The sequence below is a fragment of the Pelophylax lessonae genome (assembly GCF_965119305.1).
Source record: "Pelophylax lessonae genome assembly, chromosome: 7".
In the NCBI taxonomy this organism is placed as follows: Eukaryota; Metazoa; Chordata; class Amphibia; order Anura; family Ranidae; genus Pelophylax; species Pelophylax lessonae.
The window spans coordinates 295,849,643-295,875,820 of record NC_138774.1 but is presented as its reverse complement, the minus strand read 5'-3'; the positions used below and the strand labels follow the sequence as shown (position 1 = coordinate 295,875,820).

The 26,178-nt window shown below is 46.5% G+C and overlaps 1 protein-coding gene across 2 annotated transcripts in view; it reads left to right on the top strand.

The window, feature by feature from the left end:
• SMC1A (structural maintenance of chromosomes 1A) overlaps positions 1-23,111 on the top strand; it is a 38,659-nt gene extending 15,548 nt beyond the window's left edge. The window contains exons 11-25 of one of the 2 annotated variants that reach the window (XM_082263527.1): positions 399-578; positions 1,282-1,428; positions 4,121-4,258; positions 7,016-7,132; positions 11,288-11,394; positions 13,906-14,047; positions 16,071-16,216; positions 16,318-16,471; positions 18,150-18,248; positions 18,335-18,491; positions 19,048-19,202; positions 19,288-19,439; positions 20,841-20,910; positions 22,445-22,555; positions 23,015-23,111. In XM_082263527.1, the coding sequence (XP_082119653.1) occupies positions 399-578; positions 1,282-1,428; positions 4,121-4,258; positions 7,016-7,132; positions 11,288-11,394; positions 13,906-14,047; positions 16,071-16,216; positions 16,318-16,471; positions 18,150-18,248; positions 18,335-18,491; positions 19,048-19,202; positions 19,288-19,439; positions 20,841-20,910; positions 22,445-22,555; positions 23,015-23,095 (1,956 nt within the window). In that variant the 3' untranslated portion in view covers positions 23,096-23,111. Of the gene's footprint in view, positions 1-398; positions 579-1,281; positions 1,429-4,120; positions 4,259-7,015; positions 7,133-11,287; positions 11,395-13,905; positions 14,048-16,070; positions 16,217-16,317; positions 16,472-18,137; positions 18,249-18,334; positions 18,492-19,047; positions 19,203-19,287; positions 19,440-20,840; positions 20,911-22,444; positions 22,556-23,014 lie in introns of both variants that reach the window. The other variant, XM_082263526.1, reaches the window with a different exon arrangement.
• Positions 23,112-26,178: the final 3,067 nt, after the last annotated feature.

Sequence of the window (26,178 nt, the reverse complement as noted above, 5' to 3'; positions counted from 1 at the left end):
AAAGGAAATTTTAAGTTGCAAATTTATATGCTTGGTATCAATGGATCAGTTCTTTGAGTTTACAGTTTCTTTATAGGGTGAGTATCACTATGTGCTTGGGTGTATTGAGGTTTGCAGATTGGGGACATAAATGTCATTTCACTTCTCGTCCACGGTAATGAGCTACATTTTTTTTGTAAGGTTTGAATTACAATTCTCTGTTTTGAGTGAATATATATGACAAGCTTGATTTTATTTCTACTTTGTGAGTATAACGCTGTTGTGCGTTTTCAGTAAATGGTTTTGGTGGTAATGCACTAAGCGTTCTTTCACCTGCTGTTCCAGTTGCTGGGGCGTTCTAGAATCTGAAATCTTTGTAATAACACGGTTATTTTATTTATTCATTTATTTTTACATAGGTAAAACCCACCGATGAGAAGCTCCGTGAGCTAAAAGGAGCGAAGTTGGTGATTGACGTGATCCGCTATGAGCCGCCACACATCAAGAAGGCCCTGCAGTACGCCTGCGGTAACGCTTTGGTTTGTGATAATGTAGAAGATGCTCGCCGGATAGCCTTCGGAGGACATCAGAGGCACAAAGTAAGAAGCCAGTGAGATCCATTAGAATGCTGAACTTTTTATGGGATTTCATAGTTGATTAAAACTCTGTCATTGTGTAACCAAGCTTGAAGTATCTATCTACTGCTGCTGCTACTTCTTCTTCTTCTTCCTTCTTTCTTTCCTCTTTTTTTCCTCCTTTCCTTCTTCCTTCTTCCTCAATTCCTCTTTCCTTCTTCCTCTTTCTTCCTTTGTTCTCCCTCTTCCTTCCTTCCTTTGTTCTCCCTCTTCCTTCCTTCCTTCCTTTGTTCTCCCTCTTCCTTCCTTCCTTTGTTCTCCCTCTTTCTTCCTTCCTTTGTTCTCCCTCTTTCTTCCTTCCTTTGTTCTCCCTCCTTTCTTTCTTCCTTTGTTCTCCCTCCTTTCTTTCTTCCTTTTTGTTCTCCCTCTTCCTTCTTTCTTTCTTTCTTTCTTTCTTTCTTTCTTTCTTTGTTCTCCCTTCTTTTTGTTCTCCCTCTTTCTTTCTTCCTTCCTTCCTTCCTTCCTTCCTTCCTTCCTTCTCCCTCTCTTTCTTCCTTCCTTCGTTCTCCCTCTTTCTTTCTTCCTTCCTTCGTTCTCCCTCTTTCTTTCTTCCTTCTCTGGTCCAGAGGCAATTTAAAGCAGAATGCTGAGCTTGATCCGATTTTATATATTTTTTGGAATTGAAGCTATATAGTTCTCTAACAATTCCTTCATCTTCCTCTGGCAGACAGTTGCTTTGGACGGTACTTTGTTCCAAAAGTCTGGTGTGATTTCCGGAGGTGCCAGCGACTTAAAAGCCAAAGCCAGGCGATGGGACGAAAAAGCGGTGGATAAACTCAAGGAAAAGAAGGAAAAATTAACAGAAGAGCTTAAGGTCTGTTGCGTATTTTGTGTGTGGTCAGTAAGTGACCCGGTGGGTCGAGTGATGTCACTTCCTCACAGTCGCTAAAGCAGTGTGCAAGTTTGGCTTAGTGGACATGAGGCGTATCAATGCGTACCCTGTGCGCAACACGTGCGCATTCCCATGTGGGTAAACATGGCTCTCGCAGGAGGAGGTACACATAGAAACCTCCTGTGGGAACGAGTCCTTTGTGTGCTTAACTTTTTCTACCAGCATGTTCTGCCTTCTAATAGTGCATGTATTGCATAGACCTAATCAACTTTAGCCCCTTAGCGCCGACGGAATGAAAGTATGCGGCCTCGGCTTTACGGGGTTGTACCGGGGTGATGCCTGCAGTTAGAGGCATCACCCCGGTACCAAAAAATTAAATGTCAGCCGATTAGTGCAATGAGACTTTTAAGTGCAAAGAAAAATATGAAAGTGTCAGGAGCTTGTTATAAAATATTCATAAATACATATAGACAATGATCTAGCATCTCATTAATATAAAGTGCAATAGAGTGAACAATCCATAAAGTGCACTGTGCAAAAAAACCTCCAATAGTGAAATAATTAAAATTGAAATGTATTATACGTGAATTCATTCACATGTATAAAGTACATAAAAAAACAAACTCTTCAATTAGCGTCAGACCATCCATTAGTGAAACCTATTCTTAATTAGAAAAAAAAAAGAAGGTGCGTCCCTTCACCAGTGTGAACAACTGGCACCACTGTGCTTTCTAGCCTCTCCCCTCAAAATAGCTTGCTTAAGGCATATACAGTGATACCTCGGTTCACGAACTTAATTTGTGAACTGACTCTGGTCGCGAACCGAATTGGTCGTGAACCGAGGCACATTTTCCCATAGGGTTCAATGTAAATCCAGGTAATCCGTTCTGACTTTTTTTTTTTTTTGATTTTTGAAGCACAAAAATATGAAACAAATTACAATTCTCATTAGTACAGTATAGTAATGTATAAAGAGAGAACACTAACCTTGCTTGAGATGACTTCTGGCATGGAGTAAGGCAGGTGGGAGGCTGTGAAATACAATACAGGAAGTACAGTATTGTACACAAGTACTGTACAGTATTGTACAGTAGTACAGTACTGTATGTGCTAAAAAGCACACCAAAAAGCAAAAAGTGTCTTCACAGTACTCGCAGTACTTCTTTCTGTGTCTCTTCTTCTCTCCACGATCTTCCTACAGGAAGTCACGACCATGTGACAGCCTGGAAATAGCATTAAAATGGCCACGGCTCCTGTTCGTGAACTGGAGCATATTTTTATGAACTTTTCTGTTCGTGAACCGAGTTATTCGTGAACAGAAGCATTCGTGAACCGAGGTATCACTGTAAGTATATCCTTTTGGAAGATTAAACTCCTTTTTCCCCACTAGATGTCCTCAGCAAGTTCGTTTCCACCAGTATACCAGATCTATTATTGGTTGCTGTTCCCAAGGATCATCTTTTATAAGTTCATAAATTGAGGTATATAGAGGAATACTCTCATAGTGTAGTATATTTAACAATTTTATTTAATAGATATAACACACACTGACAATGGATATAACGCACACACACTGACAATGGATACAACGCACACACACTGACAATGGATGCAACGCACACATACTGACAATGGATACAACGCACACACTGACAATGGATATAACATGCGCACACACACACACACACACACACACACACTGACGTTGGATATAACATGCACACACTGACGTTGGATATAACATGCACACACACTGACAATGGATATAACATGCACACACACTGACAATGGATATAACATGCACACACACTGACAATGGATATAACATGCACACACACTGACAATGGATATAACGCACTCGCACTGCCGATGGATATAAGGCGCGCACACACTGCCGATGGATATAGAACGCACACACAGATGTAACGCGTAGGGCGTAGACTGAGACAGAGTTGGTGAATACCAGAAGCGACACTCGTGCCTACAAAGAGGCAATACCGGTGAGCCACCGCCAGATGTTTTTAATACAAACTGTGTATTAATAACCTCCGGCGGTGGCTCACAAGTATTGCCTCCGTGTAGGCACGAGCGTTGCTTCCGGTATTCACTAACCCTATTTCAGTCTACCTACGTCTGTCACACTTACGCGTTGCGTCACGGTCATACTTGGCGTTTAGCATGCTTTGAAGTGGTAAAAGCCCGGAAGCGTCATAATGATATCACTTCTGGGTGCTGGAGCATTAAAGACGCCGATTTTTTTTTTTTTTTTTTTTTTAAATGGCCGCATTCAAAACAGCCAAACGTGGCGTTATGAATGCTTTGAAGTGCAGTGGAGGGATTTGGGGTCTTTTTTTTTTTCCCCAAAAATATGCATTTGAAAGACCGCTGCACAAATACCATGTGACAAAATGTTGCAAAGATCGCCATTTTATTCTCTAAGGTCTCTGCTAAATAAAAAAATATGTGTGTGTGTGTGTGTGTTTGGGGGTCCTAACTAATTTTCCAGCAAAAAATACTGATTTTAACTTGTAAGCAACAAATGTCAGAAAAAGGCTTAGGCTCCAAGGGGTTAACTTAGTAATGGGAGGTAGATGGAATAGATGTGTACAATGAAGAGATGGTCCACAGAGCTAACTTCCCTCCCTTTTTTTTCTTTTTCTTTCTCTCTCCTTAGGAGCAAATGAAAGCAAAGCGCAAGGAGGCGGAGCTAAGACAAGTCCAGTCTCAAGCTCACGGTCTGCAGATGAGACTTAAATATTCACAGAGTGATCTGGAGCAGACCAAAACCCGACACTTGGCAATGAATATGCAGGTAATACCCGTCCCTCTACCCTTGAGTCTTAACCACTTCCGGAACGCCTCAAAACCCCCCCCCCCCCCCCTCAAACGTCCCCCTCCCCCCCCACGGCCGTTGCTACTTTGACGCTCAATACCGGTGATATGGCAGCTGATATCTACCATATCTACCAGTTGGATCACTACCTCCCGCCGCTTTCTACATAGAAACATAGAAACATAGAATGTGTCGGCAGATAAGAACCATTTGGCCCATCTAGTCTGCCCAATATATCTGAATCCTATGAATAGTCCCTGGCCCTATCTTGTATGAAGGATAGCCTTATGCCTATCCCATGCATGCTTAAACTCCTTCACTGTATTTGCAGCTACCACTTCTGCAGGAAGGTTATTCCATGCATCCACTACTCTCTCAGTAAAGTAATACTTCCTCATATTACTTTTAAACCTTTGCCCCTCTAATTTAAAACTGTGTCCTCTTGTGGTAGTTTTTCTTCTTTTAAATATGCTCTCCTCCTTTACCGAGTTGATTCCCTTTTATGTATTTAAATGTTTCTATCATATCCCCTCTGTCTCTTCTTTCTTCCAAGCTATACATGTTAAGGTCCTTTATCCTTTCCTGGTAAGTTTTTTCCTGCAATCCATGTACTAGTTTAGTAGCTCTTCTCTGAACTCTCTCTAGAGTATCTATATCCTTCTGGAGATATGGCCTCCAGTACTGCGCACAATACTCCAAGTGAGGTCTCACCAGTGTTCTGTACAGCGGCATAAGCACTTCTCTCTTTCTACTGCTTATACCTCTCCCTATACATCCAAGCATTCTGCTGGCATTTCGTGCTGCTCTATTACATTGTCTTCCCACCTTTAAGTCTTCTGAAATAATTACTCCTAAATCCCTTTCCTCAGATACTGAGGTCAGGACTGTGTCAAATATTCTATATTCTGCCCTTGGGTTTTTACGCCCCAGGTGCATTATCTTGCACTTATCCACATTAAATTTCAGTTGCCAGAGTTCTGACCATTCTTCTAGTTTTCCTAAATCCTTTTCCATTTGGCGTTTCCCTCCAGGAACATCAACCCTGTTACATATCTTTGTGTCATCAGCAAAAAGACAAACCTTACCATCGAGGCCTTTTGCAATATCACTTATGAAGATATTAAACAAAATTGGTCCCAGTACAGATCCCTGAGGTACCCCACTGGTAACATGACCTTGTTCTGAATGTTCTCCATTGACTACAACCCTCTGTTGTCTGTCACTCAGCCACTGCCTAATCCACTCAACAATATGGGAGTCCATGCTCAATGACTGCAGTTTATTGATAAGTCTTCTATGTGGGACAGTGTCAAAAGCCTTACTAAAATCTAGATATGCAATGTCTACTGCACCTCCACCGTCTATTATTTTAGTCACCCAGTCAAAAAAATCTATAAGATTTGTTTGACATGATCTCCCTGAAGTAAACCCATGTTGTTTTTCATCTTGCAATCCATGGGATTTAAGATGTTCCACAATCCTATCCTTTAATAGGGTTTCCATTAATTTGCCTACTATTGATGTCAGACTCACTGGTCTATAGTTGCTCGATTCCTCCCTACTACCTTTCTTGTGAATGGGCACGACATTTGCCAATTTCCAGTCTTCCGGGACGACTCCTGTTACTAATGATTGGTTAAATAGATCTGTTAATGGTTTTGCCAGCTCACCACTAAGCTCTTTTAATAATTAATTTCTGGTTGTTTTTTCCACTTACCGGAACAGTCGGTAGCGGGGAAAACGATCCGGTCCTACCAGGGCCCAGGCAGGAAGTCAAGTGAGGGCAAGAGGGCCCCCATTCCACTCTATGGCCTTGGAGGACCAGAGCGACTTTATACGTCGCTTCCTAGCAGCGGATTTAAAGAACCCATTTTTTTTTTCCCATCATTAAAAAATAACATTTTGTGTAGATGTGAGGTGTGAGGTCTTTTTGACCCCAGATCTCACATACGCAAGTCGCACCCACATATGTAAATGGTGTTCAAACCACACATGTGAGGTATCGCTGCGATCGTTACAGTGAGAGCAATAATTTGAGCCCCAGACCTCCTCTGTAACTCTAAGCTGGTAAGCTGTGGACATTTTTAAAATATTGCAACAATCTTCATTTTATTCTCTAGGGTCTCTGCTAAAAAAAATATATAATGTTTGGGGGGTTCTAAGTTTTTTTTTTTTTTTGAAGGTTTACAACCACTTAATCCACTGCAGCCCCTGAAGATTTCCCCCCCCTCCTTTCATGACCAGACCATTTTTTGGTGATATGGCACTGTTACTTTAACTGAACTGAGAATTGCGCGGTCGTGCGACGCTGAACACAAATAAAATTGGTGTCTTTTTTTTTTTTTTTTCTCTAGTCGTCTTTCAGGGCAGCATCTAAGGCTCCATTCACACCTGGGCGTTCTTCAGCTCCAAAAACGCTAAAAAAAAAAAACGTTCCAAAACGCCCAACAAGTAAAATGCCATTCATTTAAATGGCCCCTGTTCACATCTGAGCGTTTAAACGCCTGAAGCAAAACGCCTGTAGCTGAAAGAAGTACATGAGCTTCTTTTTGGGCTGATAACCAGCGTTTTTTAAAGATGTCAATGCCTGCCTCCAAAAACGCCTGGTAACGCTACGCTCAAGTATGAATGCAGCCTTAGAGATTTTGGCGTATAAAATGGTAATTTGTGATAAATCATCCGAAGTGGTTTTTGGTGTCGGGCCGAGAACTCAAACTTTCCATTTTTCTCACCCAGGAAAAATCCAAGCTGGAGAGTGAGCTGGCCAACTTCAACCCGCGTATCAATGACATTAAAAGGATCATTCAGAGCCGCGAGAGGGAGATGAAGGACTTGAAGGAGAAGATGAATTTGGTGAGTGATGAAATATCGGCTTTGTATTCCCATAATCCTCCTTGTGTTGTAGACGCCATCATTGTGGCCCTTTAGGTTTCTCTCCTGAAAGAGACTTTTGGTATTTCCTGAAAATATACAGTTTTTTTAATATTCCGTATAGGTGTATAACGCACACTTTTTCTCCCTGAAAATCGGGTGCAAATAGTGTGTGCGTAATATACACCGCCATTTTAATTTAGCTGCCTCGGAGGGGAAGCAGGGGATGAGCGCCATCAGATTACATAGAACGAGGATCTCCTGTTTACTCGGCGGCCTTTGTAATACGAAATCCTGTCTGGACTGGCATTGGACCAGTGTTCTGTCTATCACAGGAGGCGGGACTTCGTATTAAAGAGACCACCGAGTAAACAGGAGATCCTGCTCTGTGTAATCTGACGTGAGGCTGCAGATGGGCATGGATCAGGCTTTATTTTATGAGGCTGCAGATGGGCACGGATCTGGCTGTATTTTATGAGGTTGCAGATGGGCACTGATCTGGCTGCATTTATGAGGTTGCAGATGGGCACAGATCTGGTTGCATTTTATGAGGTTGCAGATAGGCACAGATCTGGTTGCATTTTATGAGGTTGCAGATGGGCACTGATCTGGCTGCATTTATGAGGCTGCAGATGGGCACTGATCTGGCTGCATTTTATGTGGTTGCAGATGGGCACTGATCTGGCTGCATTTATGAGGCTGCAGATGGGCACTGATCTGGCTGTATTTTATGTGGCTGCAGATGGGCACTGATCTGGCTGCATTTATGAGGCTGCAGATGGGCACTGATCTGGCTGCATTTTATGTGGTTGCAGATGGGCACTGATCTGGCTGCATTTATGAGGCTGCAGATGGGCACTGATCTGGCTGTATTTTATGTGGCTGCAGATGGGCACTGATCTGGCTGCATTTATGAGGTTGCAGATGGGCACAGATCTGGTTGCATTTTATGAGGTTGCAGATGGGCACGGATCTGGCTGTATTTTATGAGGCTGCAGATGGGCATGGATCTGGCTGTATTTTATGAGGTTGCAGATGGGCACGGATCTGGCTGTATGTTATGAGGCTGCAGATGGGCACGGATCTGGCTGTATGTTATGAGGCTGCAGATGGGCACGGATCTGGCTGTATTTTATGAGGTTGCAGATGGGCACGGATCTGGCTGTATGTAATGAGGCTGCAGATGGGCACTGATCTGGCTGCATTTTATGTGGTTGCAGATGGGCACGGATCTGGCCGCATTTAATGAGGCCTAGATGGGCACGGATCTGGCTGTATTTTATGAGGCTGCAGATGGGCACTGATCTGGCTGCATTTTATGTGGTTGCAGATGGGCACGGATCTGGCTGTATTTTATGAGGCTGCAGATGGGCATGGATCTGGCTGTATTTTATGAGGTTGCAGATGGGCACGGATCTGGCTGTATGTTATGAGGCTGCAGATGGGCACTGATCTGGCTGCATTTTATGTGGTTGCAGATGGGCACGGATGTGGCTGCATTTAATGAGGCTGCAGATGGGCACTGATCTGGCTGTATTTTATGAGGCTGCAGATGGGCACTGATCTGGTTGCATTTTATGAGGTTGCAGATGGGCACAGATCTGGTTGCATTTTATGAGGTTGCAGATGGGCACTGATCTGGCTGCATTTATGAGGCTGCAGATGGGCACTGATCTGGCTGCATTTTATGTGGTTGCAGATGGGCACTGATCTGGCTGCATTTATGAGGCTGCAGATGGGCACTGATCTGGCTGCATTTATGAGGCTGCAGATGGGCACTGATCTGGCTGTATTTTATGTGGCTGCAGATGGGCACTGATCTGGCTGCATTTATGAGGTTGCAGATGGGCACAGATCTGGTTGCATTTTATGAGGTTGCAGATGGGCACGGATCTGGCTGTATTTTATGAGGCTGCAGATGGGCATGGATCTGGCTGTATTTTATGAGGTTGCAGATGGGCACGGATCTGGCTGTATGTTATGAGGCTGCAGATGGGCACGGATCTGGCTGTATGTTATGAGGCTGCAGATGGGCACGGATCTGGCTGTATTTTATGAGGTTGCAGATGGGCACGGATCTGGCTGTATGTAATGAGGCTGCAGATGGGCACTGATCTGGCTGCATTTTATGTGGTTGCAGATGGGCACGGATCTGGCCGCATTTAATGAGGCCTAGATGGGCACGGATCTGGCTGTATTTTATGAGGCTGCAGATGGGCACTGATCTGGCTGCATTTTATGTGGTTGCAGATGGGCACGGATCTGGCTGTATTTTATGAGGCTGCAGATGGGCATGGATCTGGCTGTATTTTATGAGGTTGCAGATGGGCACGGATCTGGCTGTATGTTATGAGGCTGCAGATGGGCACTGATCTGGCTGCATTTTATGTGGTTGCAGATGGGCACGGATGTGGCTGCATTTAATGAGGCTGCAGATGGGCACTGATCTGGCTGTATTTTATGAGGCTGCAGATGGGCACTGATCTGGCTGCATTTTATGAGGCTGCAGATGGGCACGGATCTGGCTACATTTATAAAGGTTGCAGATGGGCACTGATCTGGCTGCATTTTATGTGGCTGCAGATGGGCTCTGATCTGGCTGCAGATGGGCTCTGATCTGGCTGCAGATGGGCACTGATCTGGCTGCATTTTATGTGCCTGCAGATGGGCACGGATCTGGCTGCATTTTATGAGGCTGCAGATGGGCACTGATCTGGCTGCATTTTATGAGGCTGCAGATTGGCACTGATCTGGCTGCATTTTGTGGCTGCAGATGGGCACTGATCTGGCTGCATTTTATGTGGCTGCAGATGGGCACTGATCTGGCTGCATTTTATGAGGCTGCATTTTATGAGGCTGCAGATGGGCTCTGATCTGGCTGCAGATGGGCTCTGATCTGGCTGCAGATGGGCTCTGATCTGGCTGCAGATGGGCTCTGATCTGGCTGCAGATGGGCTCTGATCTGGCTGCAGATGGGCTCTGATCTGGCTGTATTTTGAGGCTGCAGATGGGCACTGATCTGGCTGTATTTTGAGGCTGCAGATGGGCACTGATCTGGCTGTATTTTGAGGCTGCAGATGGGCACTGATCTGGCTGTATTTTGAGGCTGCAGATGGGCACTGATCTGACTGCTTTTTGAGGCTGCAGATGGGCACTGATCTGACTTCTTTTTGAGGCTGCAGATGGGCACTGATCTGACTTCTTTTTATGTGGTTGCAGATGGGCACTGATCTGACTTCTTTTTATGTGGTTGCAGATGGGCACTGATCTGGCTACATTTATGAGGCTGCAGATGGGCACTGATCTGGCTGTATTTATGAGGTTGCAGATGGGCACGGATCTGGTTGCATTTTATGAGGTTGCAGATGGGCACGGATCTGGCTGCATTTAATGAGGCTGCAGATGGGCACTGATCTGGCTGCATTTTATGAGGCTGCAGATGGGCACTGATCTGGCTGCATTTTATGTGGCTGCAGATGGGCACTGATCTGGCTGCAGATGGGCACTAATCTGGCTGCATTTTGTGAGGCTGCAGATTGGCACTGATCTGGCTGCATTTTATGAGGCTGCAGATGGGCACGGATCTGGCTGCATTTTATGAGGCTGCAGATGGGCACGGATCTGGCTGCATTTTATGAGGCTGCAGATGGGCACGGATCTGGCTGTATTTTATGAGGCTGCAGATGGGCACGGATCTGGCTGTATTTTATGAGGCTGCAGATGGGCACGGATCTGGCTGTATTTTATGAGGCTGCAGATGGGCACGGATCTGGCTGTATTTTATAAGGCTGCAGATGGGCACTGATCTGGCTGTATTTTATGAATTTTATGAGACTGCAGATGGGCACGAATCTGGCTGTATTTTATGAGGCTGCAGATGGGCACAGATAAGGCTGCATTGATGGGCACCGACCCTTATTTTGCTTCAAAGTACTTTATTTAAAATTAATTTTTTTTCCTGAATCTTCTCTCTTAAAATCAGGGTGTGTGTTTATACGCCGATAAATACGGTATTTAGGACTTTTTTGTTTTGTGACTGCAATTATATATTTTGAGATTCATCGTCCATAATAATCCTCCAACACCCAGTAATCCTGAGAGTTTTGGATTTTATCGGTTGTAATCCGGTCTTCCTAGGTGGAAGACGAGGTGTTCGAGGAGTTCTGTCTGGAGATCGGTGTGCGTAACATCCGAGAGTTTGAAGAAGAGAAGGTGAAGAGACAGAACGAGATTGCAAAGAAGAGGTACGTTATCATCCTGGTGGCTGGGGACAGGCGGCGGCTCGTGTCTCATGTGCAGAATATACAGCGCATCCAGAAAGTACTCGCAGCGCTTCACTTTCTCCACATTTTGTTATGTTAATAGCCTTATTCCAAAATAGATTAAATTCCTTATTTTCCTCCCAAATTCTACAAACAATCCCCCATAATGACAACATGAAAGAAGTTTGAAATCTTTTTATTTATTGAAAATAAAAAAAGGAAAACTCCCATGTACATAAGTATTCACCCCCTTTGCCCAATACTTTGGTGAAGCACCTTTGGCACCAATTACAGCCTCCAGTCTTTTTGAGTATGATGCTACAAGCTTGGCACTCCTATTTTTGGGCAGTTTCTCCCATTCTTCTTTGCAGGACCTCCCAAGCTCCATCAGGTTGGATGGGGGAGGGTTGGTGCACAGCCATTTTCAGATCTCTCCAGAGATGTTCAATCGGGTTCAAGTCTGGGCTCTGGCTGGGCCACTCAAGGACATTCACAGAGTTGTCCCGTAGTCGCTCCTTTGTTATCTTGGCTGTGTGCTTAGGGTCGTTGTCCTGTTGGAAGATGAACCTTCGCCCCAGTCTGAGGTCCAGATCGCTCTGGAGAAGGTTTTCATCAAGGATGTCTCTGTACATTGCTGCATTCATCTTTCCCTCCATCCTGACTAGTCTCCCAGTTCCTGCCGCTGAAAAACATCCCCACAGTATGATGCTGCCACCACCATGCTTCACTGTAGGGATGATATTGGCCTGGTGATGAGCGGTGCCTGGTTTCCTCCAGACATGAAGCTTACCATTCAGGCCAAAGAGTTCAATCTTTGTTTCATTAGACCAGAGAATTTTGTTTCTCATGGTCTTAGAGTCCTTCAGGTGTCTTCTGGCAAACTCCAGGCGGGCTGTCATGTGCCTTCTACTGAGGAGTGGCTTCTATCTGGCCACACCCATACAGGCCTGATTGGTGGAGTGCTGCAGAGATGGTTGTTCTTCTGGAAGGTTCTCCTCTCTCCACAGAGAGACGCTGGAGCTCTGTCAGAGTGACCATCAGGTTCTTTGTCACCTCCCTGACTAAGGCCCCCCTCCCCCGATCGCTCAGTTTGGCCGAGAGGCCGGCTCTAGGAGTCCTGGTGATTCCAAACGTCTTCCATTTACAGATGATGGAGGCCACGGAGCTCATTGGGACCTTCACAATGCTGCAGAAATGTTTCTGTACCCTTCCCCAGATCTGTTTCTCCATACAATCCTGTCTCAGAGGTCTGCAGACATTTCCTTGAACTGCATGGTTTGTGCTCTGAGCACAAGAGAAGATTGACAGCACTCCGAATAAAAGGCAAAGAGGATGTTTATTGAAGAAAAGTTAACAATATAGCAGACATCATGGACATACAGGCAGCAAGATGGTTAACGCATTTCACAAAAAGATTTGCTTAGTCATAACCTTGGGTCCTGGTGGTTCCAAACTTCTTCCGTTTACAGATGATGGAGGCCACTGTGCCTCCATTTAACGAAAAGATTTGCTTAGTCATAACCTAGGTCAGTGATGGTGAACCTTGGCACCCCAGATGTTTTTGAACTACATTTCCCATGATGCTCAACTACACTGCAGAGTGCATGAGCATCATGGGAAATGTAATTTCAAAACATTTGGGTTGCCAAGGTTTGCCATCACTGACCTAGGTTATGACTAAGCAAATCTTTTCATGAAACGCGTTAACCATCTTGCTGTCTATATGTCCATGATGTCTGCTATTTTGGACACTTTTCTTCAATAAACATCCTATTTGCCCATTATTCGGAGCGCTGTCAATCTTCTCTTATGCTCGCTGCTGTTTGGATTACAGACCTAGACGAGCACCCGACTTCAAGGCTTTCATACACACATCTGAGCGGCCTTTTGTCTACCATTGTTCAGTTGGTTTGTGCTCTGACATGCACTGTTACCTGTGGGACCTTATATAGACAGGTGTGCGCCTTTCCAAATCATGTCCAATCAACTGAATTGACCACAGTTGGACTCCAATCAAGTTGTAGAAACATCTCAAGGATGATCAGTGGAAACAGGATGCACCTGAGCTCAATTCTGAGTGTCGTGGCAAAGGGTGTGAATACTTATGTACATGGGATTTTTTTCCTTTTTTTTCATAAATTTGCAAAGATTTCAAACAAACTTCTTTCACATTGTCACTATGGGGGATTGTTTGTAGAATTTTGAGGGAAAATAAGAAATTTAATCAATTTTGGAATAAGGCCGCAACATAACAAAATGTGGAAAAAGTAAAACTGTGAATACTTTCTAGATGCGCTGTATTTTATTCTGCACTTCCAATACAGCCCTGGCCATTGCAGTCTTTACTTACGATTGCCATCTTCTGCTTTGAAATATTAATAGGTGGTGGGATCTAATTTCCCTCCCCTCCTTTTAAATGGATTTTATAGCTACAAACGTCATCTTATCTTTTCCTTAGGCAAAGATCTTATAAAAAATTTCCCCTATCTACAGGTTGGAGTTTGAGAACCAGAAGACCCGTCTGGGTATTCAGCTTGATTATGAGAAGAACCAGCTCAAGGAGGATCAAGGGAAGGTGCATCAGTGGGAGCAATCTGTGAAGAAAGATGAAAATGAAATCGAGAAACTTAAAAAGGTGAATAGAGGATTCTCTGTGGTTACATTTACAGGCGGGATGAGGCGAAAAGATCAACCACCGCCCCATAGCAGATTTACTGCTTCAGGGTGGCTGCTCTGTAGAGAATCCCATATATGTGTGTGTGTGTGTGTGTGTGTGTGTGTGTGTGTGTGTGTGTATATGTGTATATATGTATGTATATGTATATATATATATATATATATATATATATATATATATATATATATATATATATATAATTATAGGATTCTGAACTTCCTGGTAGGGGGGGCGTGTTGCTTCTGCTGTGATTGGTCACAGCAGAACCCAATCAGTGGATGCCAATGGATGTCCCCCGGCACCCGTTGAGTGTCAGGAAAAGACACAGGATGGGTAATCTGTCTATGTAAACAAGGCAGAGCTTTGTCCTGACAGGATGGAAGTGATGGATTTTTTCTTTTCCCGCAAAGCACTGTAGGGCACCCGTTCACACCTGAGCCATTTTCAGCATGTAAAACACTCGGCTCTGAAGCTCCAAAACGCCCAACAAGCAAAATTCAATTTATTGCAATGGCCTCTGCTCACATATGAGCGTTCTGTTGCCTGAAGCAAAATGCCTGACGCTCCATTGTGTGTGTGTGTGTGTGTGTGTGTGTGTGTGTGTGTGTGTGTGTGTGTGTGCGATTTTATTTATTTATTTTTTAATCTTTTTTTTTTTTTTTTTTTGCAAGCTTTTTTTAACCACTTTAATACCGGGCACTTTCACCCCCTTCCTACCCGGCACATCCACCGCCTGCTTGGAGTCCCAAACAATGCCGTATTTGGCTTTGATCGGGTCTCTGATGTAGTAACCTGGATGCGACGTGATGACATCACGTCCGGGTTACTCGGCTGCTAAAGGCGCCGAATTTAAAAAACTGTCAGTATTCAAAGATGCAGATTTTGGCATTTTGAATAGATTGAAGTGCAGTGGAGGGGTTTGGGATCTTATGGACCCCCGATCCATCCATAAAGAGTACCTGTCACTGCTATTACTGACGCATCCCCCCCCCCCCCCCCCCCGGTCCCTCCATAAAGAGTACCTGTCACTGCTATTACTGTCAAATTCCCCCCCGATCCCTCCATAAAGAGTACCTGTCACTCCTATTACTGTCACATTCCCCCTGATCCCTCCATAAAGAGTACCTGTCACTCCTATTACTGTCACAAGGGATGTTTACATTGCTTCTCACACCAATAAAAGTGATCAGATTTTTTTTTTTTTTTTTTAAAACTGCTAAAAAAAAAAAATGTAATAAAATAAATTGGGGGGTAAAAATTTTTTTTAAAGCGTTGCCGTTGCCGTGAGCTCTCGCATGAAAGAGCCCACAAATGAAAACGTTGTTCAAACCACACATGTGAGGTATCACCGCGATCGCCAAAGTGAGAGCAATAATTCTAAAAAAAAAAGAGCTACGCTGTAACTCTTAAATGGTAACTGTAACATTTTTTAAAGCATCGCCTATGGAGATTTTTAGGTACCGTAGTGTGTTGCCATTCCATGAGTGTGCGCATTTTTAAACTGTAACCTATTGGGTATCTATTGACTCGTTGTGTCATCATCTTTCACAATATACAAAAAAAAATTGGGCTAACTTTACTGTATTTATTTTAAATGCAGTGAAATGTTTTTTCCCCCCCAAAAACATTAAGTTTATAGGACTGCTGCGCAAATACTGCGTGACAAAAAATATTGCAATGACCGCCATTTTATTCTCCAGAGATCTTTGCTAAAAAAAAGAAATATATATATATATATATTCTAATTGGGGGTTCAAAGTAATATTCTAGCTAAATAGAGATTTTTAACTTGTAAACAACCAATGTCAGAAATGGGCTCGGTCCTATTTTTGACATGTCAGACGCCAGTAAATTGATACGCTCAGGTCAGAATGGACCCTAAGGAGGTCCCTGCAGGATTACTGTTAAGGACTCCAAATAATTCTTGAATGGCTTAACTGCATTATGTGTTTTTATGTGTTTTTTTTTTTTTTTTATCTAGGAGGAGCAAAGGCACATGAAAATCATAGATGAGACGATGGCTCAGCTGCAAGATCTGAAGAACCAGCACCTGGCCAAGAAGTCAGAGGTCAATGACAAGAACCATCAAATGGAGGAGATCCGGAAGAAGCTGGGGGGTGCCAACAAGTCAGTAACATTGTGGCTTTACACACCTTAAACTTTATTTCGAACCATTTTCCTGGTGGTTTAGGGTGTTGAATTGGGAAATCCTTTATTGTTTCCTACAGAGAAATGACACATCTTCAAAAAGAAGTCACTGCCATTGAGACCAAATTGGAGCAGAAGAGGAGCGATCGGCACAATTTGCTGCAAGCCTGCAAAATGCAAGATATAAAACTGCCTCTGTCTAAGGGCACCATGGATGACATCAGCCAGGAGGAGGTACGATAACAACCACATTTTTACAGATGGAATTCGCCTATAGACCGACCGCCTACAACCATATTACTCCCCAAATACGGGTATTGCATGAAGCGGTCTAAAAAGTGGACTTGGTCTTTAAAGTGGAAATTCACCCAAAAGCGGAAATTCCGCCTCTCTGCTCCCCCCCTCCCCCCCTAAGTTTTGTCAGTTAATTTTTTGGGGGTTGGAGTGGGTTGCTCGCTACAACAATCCAAGTGGAAGTTCGGCCTTCCTCCTCAACCTTCTGGGCAGGGCTGGCTCTACCGCTAGTCAAACCGAGCAGCCGCCTAGGGCGCACTGCCACGATCGCTGGTTACCCTACTCTCCGCCGCAGGGACGTAGATAAGGGGATGTAACTCCCCAGAGCACCCTGCCCAAGTGCCCAGTTAGTCCCTGATGCCACGTGTGGTCCCCAGACTCCCCCCCCCTCCTCCTCTGTTCTTGCCATCTTCCTCTGAAAGTTGGAGTGGGGCAAGCACATGATTGGTTGCTAGGAATTCACTGGTCTTGGAAACCAATCGTGCTTGCCCCACCCCTAGGCCCTGTCATTCAGAAAAGGAGGAGGGCAAGAACGGAACTTCCTCCATCAGAACTACCTGGCCAGGGAGTGACATCACTGCAGGCAGGAAAATTAGACACAGGGCGGGCTTTGCACTCATGTATTAGGCTAACCAGTGGCACTCGGGTGAGCTGAATATCTTGCTGCTGTGCTGGTACCTGTAACACTGTCTTCCCATCCCATACTGCCTTGCCTACCCCCCTCCCCCCCAAATTTACCCTTCACCCATCCCTTTTATACTGCCTCACTCAACCCTCATACTGCTCATATCACCTCATCCATGCTTTGCCCACCTCTCACCCATGTTTCTTCTACCTCTCACCCATGTTTCTTCTACCCCTCACCCATCCCTTTATACTGCCTCACCTACCCCCCCATACTGCATCATCATGGGGGGAACGGGGTGCAAGAAGCTGGTTCTGCCTTGGGAGTAAAATAGTCTAGCGCCGGCCCTGAAAGTTGCTCACGTATGAGCAGAAGGCACACAACTGTGAAGCCACAAGCAGTAATAGCCGGCTTCCCAAAGTAAGCATGCTTTGCCCACCTCTCGCCCATGCCTCACCCATGTTTCTTCGACCCCCCTCACCCATGTTTCTTCGACCACCCCCCCCCCTCACCCTTGTCTCTTTAACTCCTGACCCATCCCTCTATACTACCTCACCTACCCCCCCCCCCATACTGTCTCACCTACCCCCCATACTGCCTCATCATGGGGGGGGGGGGGGACAGGGTGCAAGCAGCTGGTTCTGCCTTGGGAGGAAAATAGTCTAGCACCAGCCCTGAAAGCTGCTCACGTATGAGCAGAAGGCACCCAGCTGTGAACAGCCGGCTACCGAAAGTTAGCATGGTGGCGCGTGGCCCTTAAGACGGCCGAAGAGCCTGCTCAGGTGAAGACCCCGCAGGATCCCTGGACAGGTAAGTGTCCAAATAATATAAGTCAGCAGCTACAGGACTTTTAATTTATTTTTTCTATGTTGAAGAAATGTTTACTTGAATCGAATGATTGCTCCAGATTGAGATGTCTGGATCAGTAAATATCGTTGCGTATAATATTATCCTTTTCGAAGTAACTAGATTATTTTGTAGGGTGGCTCTCAGGGTGAGGAATCTGTCGGCAGCTCTCAGAAATCCTCTACAGTGTACGCGCGAGAAGCATTGATTGAAATAGATTACAGCGAGCTGTCTGAGGACCTGAAGGTAGGTGGCGGTGGGTAAAATTGCAGGGATGGCAGCTTGTGTTGGCTCTCGGTACGGGGTTTGACCGTTCTCATAATTGTCGGCAGGATGCGGTGGCGGACGATGACATCAAGCAGGAGATGAGCGCTTTACAACAGAAGCTGAACGAACAGCAAAGTGTTCTGCAGCGTATTTCCGCCCCCAACATGAAGGCCATGGAGAAACTGGAGAGCGTCAGAGACAAATTCCAGGAGACGTCAGACGGTGAGTGGGAGCCGCCAGACTGACCACGCGAGATACAGGCACATCGTGCATCCGCAGTCCACTTGCCGACCGCAGATTTACTGTGGCAGAGCGGCCTCACTGCGCTGGATCACGTCCATAAATGTGATCAGCACTTCCGGGTGGGGGATGCACGCCGCCCCAGGTGTGCTGCCATTTGCAACAGCACAAGCCAATCTGCGGGTCCCGGCCAATGATTTATTCCCGGAACCCACCGATCAGCTGAGCGAATGAAAGAAGAGAGCACTGTGTACATAAACAACAGAGACCTCTACTGTCAGCAGCGATTTACTTCAGGGTAGGGGGCGTGCGCTTGCCTTTCCCCACAGCACAAGCTGATTAGCAGGTCCCGGCCAATTGCATGTCACCGCTGACATCCGCTGCTCCATAGGGCTGCATGGATCATCCGATCAGGTCCGCCTGAAAAACTGACTGGGACCAGATCGGAAAGCCTGTGTGAAAGGGACCTTTAGTAAACCAAGCCCATAGTGGGCAAGTTGCGCGCTGTCTTTTTCATGCTGCGTTCTTACTGTTGCAGAGTTTGAAGCGGCTCGTAAACGAGCGAAGAAAGCCAAGCAGGCCTTTGAGCAGACGAAGAAGGAGCGGTTTGATAGGTTCAATGCTTGCTTTGAGTCTGTAGCCACCAACATTGATGAGATCTACAAAGCCTTGTCCAGGAACAGCAGTGCCCAGGTAAGGTCCCACATAAACCTACCTAGGGGATTTTCCGTAGCGCACCCCTTGGTACCTGACTCTTACTATATCTTTTTATGGGCAGGCTTTCCTGGGACCGGAGAACCCTGAGGAACCCTACTTGGATGGAATCAACTATAACTGCGTGGCCCCAGGGAAGCGGTTCCGACCGATGGACAACTTGTCTGGAGGAGAGAAGACTGTGGCAGCTCTGGCTCTGCTCTTTGCAATTCACAGGTATGACTAGAACATGTTGGTGGAGTTTATCTCTAGCTTACCCATTGGGTCTATTCTGAGCTTACAGATTGCTAAATTACCACTTGGCACCCAAAGATGGCTACAACGCGGGGAGGGCGTACATGGATGTCCGCCTGTTATGGCGCTTTCCGCACGCCCTGCGATCGCTGAGTCCCTGGCTGATCACTGATCAGGATAAAAGGCCAATCACAGTGGGCCCTTTACCACGTGAACAGCTGTCAGCCAATGACAGATGAACGCAGAAATAAACAGAAGCCGGTTATCAGCTTTTTTTTTCTTCCTTGCGCAGTCAGCGTGAAGAAAAGGAGAAAGCTGTTACCCGACTTCTGTAAGAGGGACGTGAGCGCCCTCCAGTTCTGCTAATCGGTGCCAACCAGTGCCATTCAGCGCCTCATCATCAGTGTCACTTAGTGCAGGCCATCAGTGCCACCTGTCAGTGCCCATCAATACAGGCTATCAGTGCCGCCTGTCAGTGCCCATAAATGCAGGCTATCGGTGCCGCCTGTCAGTGCCCATCAATACAGCCCATCAATGCAGGCTATCTGTGACACCTATCAATGCAGGCTATCAGTGCCCATCAATGCAGGCTATTAGTGCCACCTCATCAGTGCCCATCAATGCAGGCTATCTGTGTCACCTATCAATGCAGGCTATTAGTGCCACCTCATCAGTGACCACCAATGCAGGCTATCAGTGCCCACCAATGCAGGCTATCAGTGCCCACCAATGCAGGCTATCAGTGCCCACCAATGCAGGCTATCAGTGCCCACCAATGCAGGCTATCAGTGCCCACCAATGCAGGCTATCAGTGCCCACCAATGCAGGCTATCAGTGCCCACCAATGCAGGCTATCAGTGCCCACCAATGCAGGCTATCGGGGCCACCTCATCAGTGCCCATCAATGCAGGCTATTGGGGCCACCTCATCAGTGCCCATCAATGCAGGCTATCGGGGCCACCTCATCAGTGCCCATCAATGCAGGCTATCGGGGCCACCTCATCAGAGCCTGCATTGATGGGCAATCGGGGCCACCTCATCAGTGAAAGAGGAAAAAATACCCGTTTGCAAAATTTTATAACAAAATATGAAAAACTGTTTTTCTAAATTTTAGTTAAGCAAAAAACAAAAACCCCAATGATGATTAGATAGCACCAAAAGAAAGCTCTTTGTGTGAAAAAAAAAGATAAAAATGTCCTATGGGTACAGTGTTGCATGACCGCGCAATTGTCATTTAAATTTCAACAGCGTTGAAAGCTGAAAATTAGCCGAGGGGGCGGGGAGTGCCCGGTAGGCGAGTGGTTCTGTCCGCCATTTTTTTCTGTCCTTTTGTTCATTGACTTTTTTGTAATTTTCACTACGTTTTTCCTTTTTGGTCCATAGTTACAAACCGTCCCCATTCTTCGTTCTGGATGAAATAGACGCCGCTCTGGACAACACCAACATCGGAAAGGTGAGCGAGAGACCCGAAGCCTACAAATACTGCAGCTGCTGACTTTTACTTTTAAGGCCCTTACCTGTCCAGGCATCAAGCGGTGTCCTCACACAATACGATGCGTGAATCTGCTCTCGGGTGCTGGCGACGACATCTTGGCTAAGGGAAACCAGCAGTGAAGCCTTGCAGCTTCACAGCCGGTTTCCAACTGCGCATGTGAGAATCATGCTGTGCTTTGTGAATGCGCCAGCTTGGGGGGGGGTGTTTAGGGTCATGCATTCTATGTGTATCTAGGCTCCACACACACACAATACTCACATGAGCCCCATTTCTTTCCAGCAATGTGCAAAAGAGCCTCGGCTGTCCTGGGACTCCCTCTCATTGACTGAGACAGCAACGAAAGCCATTGGCTTCCACTGCTGTCAATCACAGCTAGTAAGCCAATGGGGGGGGGTCTGACCCGTGGTTCTATGCGTCTTATGCCTCTGCTCGGGTCCCCTGCCGGTGCTCCTGCTCTGCTCGGGTCCCCCTGCCGGCGCTCCTAGCTCCTCCTCTGCTCAGGTTCCCCTGCCGGCGCTCCTGGCTCCTCCTCCTGCTCGGCTCCCGGCGCCGGCGCTCCTGGCTCCTCCTGCTCGGGTCCCCCCCGCCGACGCTCCTCCTCCTGCTCGGGTCCCCCCCGCCGACGCTCCTCCTCCTGCTCGGGTCCCCCCCGCCGACGCTCCTCCTCCTGCTCGGGTCCCCCCCCGCCGACGCTCCTCCTCCTGCTCGGGTCCCCCCCCCGCCGACGCTCCTCCTCCTGCTCGGGTCCCCCCCCCGCCGACGCTCCTCCTCCTGCTCGGGTCCCCCCCCCGCCGACGCTCCTCCTCCTGCTCGGGTCCCCCCCCCGCCGACGCTCCTCCTCCTGCTCGGGTCCCCCCCCCGCCGACGCTCCTCCTCCTGCTCGGGTCCCCCCCCCGCCGACGCTCCTCCTCCTGCTCGGGTCCCCCCCGCCGACGCTCCTCCTCCTGCTCGGGTCCCCCCCGCCGACGCTCCTGGCTCCTCCTCCTCGTTTCCCCCCCCGCCGACGCTCCTGGCTCCTCTGCTCCGTGTGCCACCATAGGAAGCCACTTCCTATCATGGCACACCTGTGGGCTCGATCCTGAGCCGCGCTGCTCACATCTATGGACACAGACTCTACAGTCTCAGTGATTTTCAATGGTTCCTGTTGCCGCCTCTGAGCCAGGGAGGAGAGAGAGAGACAGCAGCTCTGCTGGTCTGGCTCAGATAAGTTTTTAGGGGGGGCTGGGGGAAAGGGGGATTGTAAAACATGAAAGGTTTTTTTTAACCTTAATGCAGAGAATGCCTTTACAGCCACTTTAGCTGTGCAATCTCCTAATCAATCTAATAAAGTATGCTCAGGCAACTGATCAACAGATTGCACAGTTAAGGTCCGAGATAAGCTTTTAACGGTTGAGTTTCTTGTATGTGATAAGTCCTCAGCAGAGCGAATCGAACGGCTGCTTTTATAGATTGCTGCCATTTTACTGATTTTGGTGTTGCTTTTCTATGGTAGGTGGCCAATTATATTAAAGAGCAATCCATGACCAACTTCCAGGCAATCGTCATCTCCCTGAAGGAGGAGTTCTACACCAAGGCGGAAAGTTTGGTTGGCGTTTACCCGGAGGTAAGTGATCATCGTAATGAAGTTGGGATTAACAATTTCTGGACCGGTAGGTTTTACCCCCTTAATGACCAGGCCATATTTTGTGAGTCTGCACTGCGTTACTTTAACTGACAATTGCACGGTCGTGCGACGCTGTACCCAAATAAAATTGATGTCCTTTTTTCCCCACAAATAGAGCTTTCTTTTGGTGGTATTTGATCACCTGTGCGATTTTTATTTTTTCCGCTATAAACAAAAAAAGCGACAATTTTGGATTTGTACATGCATGGGGGGGGGGGGGCATTTTGGATTTGTACATGCATTGGGGGGGGGTGGAACGTATTTTGGATGTGTACATGCATTGGGGGGGGGACGTATTTTGGATGTGGACATGCATTGGGGGGGCGTATTTTTTGATTTGTACATGCGTTGGTGATAATGCAATTTTCTCATTTTTTTTTTTTTTTCTGTCTTTTGCAGCAAGGTGACTGTGTGATCAGCAAAGTCCTGACCTTTGACCTTACCGCTTACCCAGATGCCAACCCCAACCCAAATGACTAACAGCGGACTTCTGCTTTTGGGACTTTTATAAAGACTTTGTTTCGTGGCCCTCGGCTCCCAGAACATTCCTGATTGGAGGATGGATTTTCTTTTTTCTCCTTTAACTTATCACAAGAATCAATGGGATTTCTGTTCCTGGGATTATGTACACCGGCTCATGAAGGCAAATCATGAAACCACAAGACTTTACCACCCCCCCATGGCTTCCCGGTTTTAATCATTGTTATGGTGTTAATTATCACATTCATTTTTCCCCCCCCTCCAGAACAGTAATATTATGTTTAGTGCGTCTCAAACCCCCCCTCCCCCCAGCTTATTTTGTAGGTAATGGCTGCGTCTTTTATCGCATCTGCTGAAGTAAGCGCTTATTTTATTACTTTAGCGTTTTTTTGCGACTGTGGATATGACGGATTGTTTTGCAATAAAGAGAGTTTCACTTTTAAATGGCCGTGTTTTTCATTCTTGATACTCAAGTGTTACTAAACCCACAACAGTAAAATCAGTCTGTATATGCAGTAAAGCACGCTTGTTATATTCACCATGGAACCTAAGGGGTTAGTCCTCTGCATTGTGGAAAAAAGCAGTTTGATCCCGTCTTCTCTGATCCTCCCCTTCTTCCACTGTCCCCAATCCATCTCTTGATAGTACAGAGCCTTGGGGGCACTCTGCACATGCTCAGTTTGGTTAAAGAAGAAGAGACTGGTGTGTGAAATTACCCATGTCACCACATCCCCAAGTGAAGCATATGACTGAGGAGGTGGATACGGGATTTAAATGGTGACACACATTATATCTGTCATAAGCTCAGTTCGGTGTGAAAGGGTGCATGTGAACAGCTCAGGGCCAATCAGCACTGTCCAGACAGAGGGTCAGGGGTCCTGCAGCCCCATAGGACAGTCAGATGAGAAAGAAAACTTCTCCTACAAGCTTTAACCAGACACTGATAGAAGTCACAAGACTGCTATATACTGCTGATGGGAAAAGTTATTTATCAGTTTTTGTATTTACTAAAATAATTGCATTTACATGTTCTGTGTACTGTGGGAGAGCGGATATAGTGAATGCAGAGTCCTGGGGAGAGCGGATATAGTGAATGCAGAGTCCTGGGGAGAGCGGGTATAGTGAATGCAGAGTCCTGGGGAGAGCGGGTATAGTGAATGCAGAGTCCTGGGGAGAGCGGGTATAGTGAATGCAGAGTCCTGGGGAGAGCGGGTATAGTGAATGCAGAGTCCTGGGGAGAGCGGGTATAGTGAATGCAGAGTCCTGGGGAGAGCGGGTATAGTGAATGCAGAGTCCTGGGGAGAGCGGGTATAGTGAATGCAGAGTCCTGGGGAGAGCGGGTATAGTGAATGCAGAGTCCTGGGGAGAGCGGGTATAGTGAATGCAGAGTCCTGGGGAGAGCGGGTATAGTGAATGCAGAGTCCTGGGGAGAGCGGGTATAGTGAATGCAGAGTCCTGGGGAGAGCGGGTATAGTGAATGCAGAGTCCTGGGGAGAGCGGGTATAGTGAATGCAGAGTCCTGGGGAGAGCGGGTATAGTGAATGCAGAGTCCTGGGGAGAGCGGGTATAGTGAATGCAGAGTCCTGGGGAGAGCGGGTATAGTGAATGGGAAATCTGACAGAACACCGGAAATGACATAGGTTGGGAAATCTGATAGAGTAGAGTTGGGAAATCTGATGGGGTAGGGAAATCTGACAGAACACCTGAAATGACGTAGGTAGGGAAATCTGATAGAGTTGAGAAATCTGACAGAACACCGGAAATAAAGTAGGTTGGGAAATCTGATGGGGTAGGGAAATCTGACATAAAACCGGAAATAACGTAGGCAGGGAAATCTGACAGAACACCGGAAATGACATAGGTTGGGAAATCTGATAGAGAGTTGGGAAATCTGATGGGTAGGGAAACCTGATAGAACACCGGAAATTACGTAGGTAGGGAAATCTGACAGAACACCTGAAATGACGTAGGTAGGGAAATCTGATAGCTGAAAGAACACCGGAAATGACGTAGGATGTGAAATCTGCTAGAGTTGAGAAATCTGACAGAACACCGGAAATGACGTAGGTAGGGAAATCTGACAGAACACCGGAAATTACGTAGATAGGGAAATTTCAGTCCGGCCCCTGGATCGCAGTCCGTTCCCCTATCTTTTCGGTCCGGCCCCCGAGCCACAGTCCGGTCCCCTATCTTTTCAGTCCGGCCCCCTATCTTTTTTTCTTTATAGCGTAAAAAATAAAAATCCCACAGGTGGGTAGGGAAATCTGACAGAACACCGGAAATTATGTAGGTAGGGAAATCTGATGGGGTAGGGAAATCTGACAGAACACCGGAAATTACGTCGGTAGGGAAATCTGACAGAACACCGGAAATGACGTAGGTTGGGAAATCTGATGGGGTAGGGAAATCTGACAGAACACCGGAAATGACATAGGTAGGGAAATTTCGGTCCGGCCCCTGGATCGCAGTCCGTCCCCCTATATTTTCGGTCCGGCCCCCGAGCCACAGTCCGATCCCCTATCTTTTCAGTCCGGCCCCCTCTTTTTTTCTTTATAGTGCAAAAAATAAAAATCCCACAGGTGGGTAGGGAAATCTGACAGAACACCGGAAATGACGTAGGTTGGGAAATCTGACAGAACACCTGAAATGACGTAGGTAGGGAAATCTGATGGGGTAGGAAATTCTGATAGCTGAAAGAACACCGGAAATGTCGTAGGATGGGAAATCTGATAGAGTTGAGAAATCTGACAGAACACCGGAAATGACGTAGGTAGGAAAATCTGATGGGGTAGGGAAATCTGACATAAAACCGGAAATGACGTAAGTTGGGAAATCTGATAGAACACCGGAAATGACGTAGGTTGGGAAATCTGATGGGGTAGGGAAATCTGACATAAAACCGGAAATGACGTAGGTTGGGAAATCTGATAGAGTTGGGAAATCTGACAGAACACCGGAAATGACGTCGGCAGGGAAATCTGATAGTGTTGGGAAATCGGACAGAAACACCGGAAATGACGTAGGTAGGAAAATCTGGTGGGGTAGGGAAATCTTATAGAACACCGGAAATTACGTAGGTTGGG